At 32.8% G+C, this 8,201-nt stretch overlaps 1 protein-coding gene across 1 annotated transcript; it reads right to left on the bottom strand.

Moving 5' to 3' along the window:
- On the bottom strand, positions 3,458 to 7,860 carry LOC109327179 (aldehyde dehydrogenase family 3 member H1-like). The gene is made up of 10 exons (XM_019560246.1): positions 7,482 to 7,860; positions 6,567 to 6,635; positions 6,313 to 6,409; positions 6,008 to 6,214; positions 5,657 to 5,772; positions 5,463 to 5,567; positions 5,200 to 5,372; positions 4,923 to 5,013; positions 4,509 to 4,658; positions 3,458 to 3,918 (listed from the first exon to the last, which is right to left on the bottom strand). Exons 1-10 carry the CDS (start codon positions 7,704 to 7,706, stop codon positions 3,685 to 3,687), a joined length of 1,467 nt encoding a protein of 488 aa, XP_019415791.1. The 5' UTR covers positions 7,707 to 7,860; the 3' UTR covers positions 3,458 to 3,684.

Genomic DNA, 8,201 nt, shown 5'->3' with positions numbered 1-8,201 from the left:
TATATATATGTATATATATATATGTATATGGCTGTGAATGAAATAATTAACTTTGTTAGTTACTTGTGTTATAGTGTTAGTGTAAGGTAGTCAAATTTATAGCATAAGCTGAGAAAGATTGCTTCTTTGCCAACTAGCCTAACTGCATTTAAGTGGTTTTGGTTTACATTGTTGTTTTTGGTGTTGGAGTTTGGACATTTTTTAAAGTGGGTGTCCCAAAAAGTGGAATCTGTAACTTTAGAGTTTTATCTGTTCTTTTTTAGTATGACAACCATTGTGTATGTTGTCCCTTCTGGTATATGTTAAATCAACCTCCATCAACTGATTCATCCACTTATCAGTAGAGTTTTACAAGTCCCTTTCATGGGAATTATTTGTACAAGACATGTTTCATGGGAGTTTTACAAGTCCCTTTCATGAAGTCTGAGTAGTTAGCATGCATCAATGAATTGTACAGTTTTAACCAATCAATAAATAAAATATACTTTTAATGATCTAGATTAAACAAAAATAGCAAAGAAAATAACAAGTACATTCTTATTTAATAGTGAGTAGTTACTGCCCTAACACATCCAAAAATTATTGGAGGTTCTCTTAAATCCAAAATCTTAAAAACAATGGTTGAATGCCCCTTTTATGATATAAATTTTTCTGGTTATCCCTCTTATCCGAGTCAGAATCCTCCATCACCCTTCATCGTCTCCGACCCGCCGTAGTTGATGTCTGACACACGTCTTTCCGTCCTCATCACCGCCAGGTTCAGTGATTGGTTAATGCTTCCTGCTTGCATTATTCATGTCTCGCTTAGATTTTTGTATCTATAAGTTAGAATATCTGCTTTATAAATATTTATTACTCTATTCTTTTTTTCAAAGTTAGTAAATTTTTATTATCTATTTAGTATTATATGTTCATAGCATAACTATGTCTCATGCAACACTTATTATCCAGCTTAGGTCCCCATAAAGGAAAGAAAGAAGAAGAAGAATTGGGTTGTCACAACAAAGCCCATTTCCAATAAAAAGGTACATACAAAAATAGATAAGCCTAATAAATTTTTAGACTTTTAGTAGAATATGTATGCTTCTCTCATAGTTAATGGAATAATATTGTTTTGTTAATTGATTAAATTAATCGATTAACATTGTAATTAATCGATTAATTGTTTTAGTTTGTTTCACTTAGTTTGTGTACGATAATCAATTAATCAAGAGAGTCAATTGATTATCTAGCTAACAGATTTTATTTTTAGTTGTTGTCTATAAAGGGCATTCCCCTAATCTTTGTATCTCAATTCATTTAATTTTGTAATGTGAATTCAATTCCTTAATGAGAATATTATCACTTTTTTGTTTCTCATTCTTCTTTCTTAAGCTTATTTAAACTTTCTTTCATATACTTTTTGATTCATCAAAAAATACCATCAATGGCTCATACAACATATTAACATGATATCAAAACATAATTATTCTTTTAGTAGTTTTCGTTGTTTATCCATCATTCCGAACTTTCTAGATTTCATGGAGTTTGATATCAAGAAAACTATACCAGATCAAAACCTTCCTTTGATCAAGATAAAGACAGAGGTTGTCATCTATTGCCATATTGCTTTGCATTGCTACTAGCTTCCAGAGACAAAGAGGAAGACAAAATCTTAGTTTTCAAGCACCCAACCCCTCTTTCTCGAACTTCTCAAAAGTCCAACCTTTATGGTCGAACTCATAAGACCAATGTTGTTAATACTTTTAATTGTTGGCGGGTTAGTGCCAATGCAGAATTGTTGGTTGGGAATGGAAGATTAAGTGTGAAGTGGAACAACCTTCGGTTGGTTCTATCTTACATTGAGTGGTAACAATTACTTTTCAAGAAATAATAATGGATTTCTTGATTCTGAATTACACATATTCTAACGAGTGGCGAATCTTGATCTAAAGTTTAAAATGGACAACAACATTTAATTACAATTTATAATTAAAGTTAATTGTGTAACAATAATATAAAAAGAAAAATATATAATTGTTTCAAAATTTGAAAATAACATACTAATATTAAATAACATTAATTAACAACTATTAAAGAAAAATGTTCATTTCAGTGTCGTTATTCGTTCGACTTATATTTATCATTCATTAAATTAGAGGCAAAATATACTGCTACTATTTTTCAATATAAATCATCATGTTACTGCGAGAAATCGTATTTCATCTGACTACATAATCTTGTTTTGATTATCTTCATTGCTAAAAATAATCTTTTAGTTGTAGTTGTAGAAATGTGAATAATTAAGATAAAGATAAACAATTCAATCAAATAAGTATTATTCATCCACCTTCCCCGTTTTTTGTAAAAGTTACGGTTACTTCAGAGATGATTGAGATATTCTTCAAATTGAATGATAGACATCATTGAAATCTATAGGATATAATTTGTACATAAAAATAAATATAGAATCAATATTAAATGTTTTATAAACATTGTTAAGATTCAAATTTGTCTTGAGAGAATAAAGCAAATATCTTAATGAATATAAAAATGAATGACTAACGGTGTAAGAATTTTATACACTGTTAGTTCATTATCTATCATTTATTTTTAATTATTATTAACTCTTCAAAATAAATAATACAAATCAATGAAAAAATATTATTCTCTTTAATAACTTTATTAATAATTTAAGAAAAAAATAAAAAAATTCAGGGGCAGCTGCCCCACCTACTCCTTCAATAATCCACCACTGATTCTAACAACTTTGACGGGTATTACGATCGGCTCATCCATTTTGATAGCTCTACCATCATCATTGTTTGAGTGTTGTCACCACCTTCGTAGTGTGTCGTCACTACTGCTTGTGTGCTGGAGCGATGTCGCAATACAATCGAAATCTATAAGAAGTTTATAGATAGAGAATTGAGAAGGCGGAGAGGAAAATTACATGGAGGGGTTGTTTCATTTGAAACATTACAAGGGAGGAAGACTAGATCCACACAAGTTTTAAATAACCGTGATAGTAAAAGTTTTAGAAAATTTAAAAACCTAGACATTTCGTATAATTATAGTCATTTACGGTTGGTGTGACTACTATTATAAATGATACGATTTCGTTGACTCCAAAAAATGAAAATTGACATAAAACTATAATAATCACACTTCAAAATTAAAACCTTGGTGGGGAAAGGAGGTGAACATTTTTTTAACTAGAATTATCACTGCTTAATTTTTAATTTACCTATGACCATTAAATGAAATGTGAATAACGATGGAATGTGAATAACCCGTCCTTTCCTCCTCTTTGGGAGATAAAGACATTTTTTTGTTCCAAAAAGTATCATTTAATTAGCAAATAGACCATAACTTTAAGATTTAAGTGTACAAATCCTTACATTTCTAAGATTTTTAACTCATTCACTTTCTTCACATTATAAAATTTATTCACTTACATCACTCACTTGAAGTATTCTTTCACAATGTATGTTTCCTTCACTTACATAACTCACATTTGTAATATTCTTCACAAATTTGCAAGACATCAGAATACATGGATAGATTACAAAATTACAATTATTTACTTTCCCAAGCCCTACCCTTCCTTTAAGAGTTTACTTATAAAATAATACTATTAAATTACACAAACAAACAATAATAAAAGATACATCAATAACAGCTAGATTTGAAGACAAATTAAGCCTAGGACCATCCAAAAAGAGCACGAATTATGTTGAGAATGCCACCACCAACAAGAGCCCTCATCACTCTCAGCTTTGTATCTGTGTATGGTGGATACCTTATTGCCCCATCACCAATGAAACTGCGATAAAGAACTGCTTTTTTATGGCTAAAGGCATCAAAGGAGAATTTGCCATGGTATCCACCCATCCCACTCTCCCCAACTCCCCCAAATGGCAAGGTATGAACTACAAGCTGCGCCACCAGAAGAGAGAAAAAAACATGAAGAATTTTCAGATATGAAATTAAGTCAAAAAACATGAAATGTGAATAATGAACGAGGATATTTGCACGCAAATCAAATGCTTACAACTTGTTAAAATAACAAATTAACTATGACACAAAATATATTTTTTGCCGCCCAATACATTAGAGGCTTCCGGTGGAGTCTATATGCAGGCTTATTTCCTGAAGCAGAGAAACTATTTATGATTTAAACCTGTGACCTCTACCATCAAAGAGTTGGTCTAGCAGTAAAAGACCCTGTTAGATCACACACGATGACTAAAATGTTAAAGATTTGATTACTAGAAATGACACTTGTTGAGAGAGGCAGTCACGTACCCCGAAATAGATTAATTCCTTACCCATAGAGTGAGAGATACCCTTATTAGTACATAAAAAAAAAGTTATCCAAGATTTTGATTGATTGTGCACGATAGCCTAGGGAAAATGAACTCATGGCAACAACCCGAACATAAGTAGATTAGTATCTTTAATGATGTTCTGTTTGTATGCAAAGTCATGCATTTATGTAAAGATTGTAGAAGACAAAGAAATATTACATGTAAGACAGTGTCATTGACGAGCAAACCCCCTGAAGAAACATTCGTTACAAACTGTTCCGTGAGCTTCTTGTTAGTTGTAAACAAATATGCAGCAAGGGGCTTTGTTCCTGAATTGATCAGGTCAATGCTTTCTTCCACTTTGTTGACCTGTTCCAAATAGAATTTTGGTTAAAAAGTTTACTGATGAGTGAGCACTTTTCCATTTATAAACATCTGTTTCCAAGTGTAACATTTCTAGAAAGTGCTATATCTTAATTCCCTTGTTCTAAGTCAGTTTTTTACTTCACACTAAAAACTGAGTTATGAGTATATTATTGTTTATAGTAGATTATTAGAAAAGCTGCAAAAGAAGACAATGGAAAATTGAAGAAAAACTCATAGAAGCAGTTCTATATGTGCTTAAATTCTTACCGTGATGATAGGAAGCAATGGACCAAATATCTCATCACTCATAATCAGAGAATCGCGTGGAACATCTAGTAAAAGAGTTGGAGCAATTCTCCTGAAAGTTTAGGGACAAGAGAATATCAGGATTAAGAACTTAGCATTCCACTAAGGTCTATTTGCGGGTTGGGTTTTGGAGAGAAGGAAGAAAACGATAAGGCTTCAAAGCCATCTCACAAGTGTATTTCATGGCTTTGAAACCTTCCCTATCCATCCTCTAATTACTCTAAGAACTAGAACTTACAATTTGCTTTCATCCTTTTCACCTCCATAAACAATCTTGCCAGAAACCTTATCATCATCCAAGAGCTTTGTCAAGCGACCGAAGTGGTTCGAATTCACAATGCGGGACAAATCTTCTGATTCCAAAGGGTTCTTTCCATAAAACTTCTCCAATTCAGTCTTCAAGGCATCAACCTACAAATAGGAGGAGAGGAACCAACCAAAAACTAAATAAACAATGTCAATGATTAAAAACTCTAACTACACATTGGTAAAATTTCATACCAACTTGGGAGCAAAGTCTTTTGTTGTTATAACATAATCTGGAGAAATGCAGGCTTGTCCATTGTTACACCCCCATTTGCCGGAAATTATCCGTCGAGCTGCTACCTTTAAAAGACAAAATACTTTTCGAATTAGATGCAAGATGATATAGGAGATAGCAACTAGTTATGGAAAAATGAGCTTAGGTAATATACTTCTAAATTGACATCTGAATCTACAACAACAGGAGATTTTCCTCCAAGCTCCAACACAACCGGTGTAAGGTGTTTCGCAGCAGCGGTCATCACTATGCGTCCGACTCTTCCATTACCTAAAAGTTCAAGAATTACTTGTGCTATGAACTATGTAAATAACTTGAATGAGGGATTCATTTCTATCCTTTTATTATCTTTTTTCAAATAGTGCATTTGCTAAATTGTCTGAAGAAACTTCAAAACATAAAAGCAAAACAACTGAAAGGGGAGTTTTATGAATGAGAAAAGCATAAAATCATATCGGATTCATAACCATCCAAGAAAAACAGAACAATGGCAAATAAGAAGAACCTGTATAGAATATTTTGTCCCACTTTTGCTGCAATAGTGCAGATGTTTCATCAACTGCCCCCTCAACAACTCTTATACATGAGTTATCCATGTACTCCCCTAACAATTTTGCCAGTAGCGCCGATGAGGCCGGAGCAATTTCGGATGGTTTTAGAACGACAGCATTACCAGCTGCTATAGCTCCAATGACTGGATCAAGAGATAACACTGGAAGGACAGAGAGAAAAGGCAACAATATCTCCATTATAGATTTTAAAGAAATAGCTTTGAGGAAAGAAAATGTTGGCTCAAAAACATTTACATACAAAATGGATAGTTCCATGCAGAGATGACTAAAACAACCCCAAGTGGTTCAGGTACTATTTCAGCTGAAGATGGAAAAGTTGTGATCGAAGTCTTGACCTGAATTAAAAGGAAATTCATGTGATAACATTGTAGTTAATGGATTAACTACTACAATTAAATCTGACAGAATCAGACATATTCTAATATAAACTATATCAAGCAACATTAGTTGATCAATATCCTTTTCAGTAGAAGAAATTCAAAAACAAAATACCTTTTCTGGCTTCATCCATTGCTTCAACCCCTTTAGTGTTACTTCACATGAGTTTTTAAACATACCAATCTGCAGGACAACTAATATCAGTAAAAATATATGGAAAATGCTTCATTTAGTGAATTTGTACTATAACATGTGGCATTCCGGTGCTGAACTCGTATCTATTTGTCAAGATCATAAAACAATGATCAAAAGTGTAGTCTTGATCAACTACAAGTACAGAGGATAAACCTTGGACTAGACGCTTACAAATAAGCACATAAACAATTTACAACAAACAACCAAAATAAAATCATAAGGTGTTTTGATGGTTAGTATAAAAAACTTAAAAAATGAAGTGAACGAGGTTATGGGTTCAAGTCTCACCCACAACAAAAATACACACTAACATTTGCTCATAAAAACGTATCTAAGTCATATTTAGAGATGGAAGCCTTTTTTTGGTTTCTCACTACGCTAGTTACTTTCATTTAGTAGGGTGATAATATATATATATATATATGATGAGGTATCGGTTTATATGTGCATGAATCCATTTACACCCAAATGGATGAATGAAAGATGTGATGTGATGATCAGTCAAATTTAGAAAAAGACTTAAAAAAGGATGAGATCGAGTCATGAAACTTAATTTGTGTTTTAATAAATCATTCCTCTATCTCTCTATATATATAGTTGTGGTCCACAATTACCAACGTGATTATCTGAAAAATATAACTGCATTAATTCATGTACAAACCCTCAGAAATCAGAATCATTATATAATATTCCCACAGTATTATAGTATATCCTATCAAGGTGCTTGCTTGCATTACACCTTCTGATTGAACCAAATATAAATCATTCAAACTTCCAAGAGTTAAGAACGAAAACGCAATAACTCTGAGAAAAACATAAAAACACGTGACTCACCTCATACACGACCGTTTCAAACGGCGGTCTAGCGAGGTCGGAGCTAAGAGCATCGATAATCTTTTGCTCATTATCAACCAACAACTTCAAAAGAGCCTTCACCTGCGACACTCTCCACTCGTAACTTCGTGTTCTACCTGAACCAAAGCTTTCTCTTAAATCCTTCACCAGTAACGACGCTTCTTCTGCGTCAAACACCACCTTCTTTGAATCCTCACTCGACATTATTTCTCTTTTTCACTTCACCAACAACTACAAATACAGATGAATGAAGAAAGAGCAACGTGATATATTTATAACAAAGTTGTCAACTTTATAGCGTTGGGTTCACATTGTCGGTTCAAGTGGAGAAGTAAAATTTGGCTTTTTGAAAGTTGGTGGCCACACATGAGGAACTTTGAGTTTTGTACGGATAGATCTATAATTGGAATTTGGTGTGTTTTATTTTGCTTTTAGTAATATCATAGAAAGGAAACAAAGTAGAGTGTGGGAAAACCAAAGCTTGCAAGTTTCATCTTACTTTCTTGGTTACCAATTTTAGCATAAAATGTATCCATAATTGTTGACTTGGAAGCTGTTCCGTGATAAGGTCGAATACTAGTGAAATGAAAACTAGATGGTGGACCACCTGGCATTTCTATCCAGGCTATCTGATAAAGTTTAGTTTACAATGAATTAGAAGAAAAAAAAAATGAAGAGTTATAAGTAGAAAAGACTTTT

The sequence above is a fragment of the Lupinus angustifolius genome, chromosome LG14 (genome assembly GCF_001865875.1).
Source record: "Lupinus angustifolius cultivar Tanjil chromosome LG14, LupAngTanjil_v1.0, whole genome shotgun sequence".
Taxonomy (NCBI): Eukaryota; Viridiplantae; Streptophyta; class Magnoliopsida; order Fabales; family Fabaceae; genus Lupinus; species Lupinus angustifolius.
This window is presented reverse-complemented; position numbering and strand designations above follow the sequence as displayed.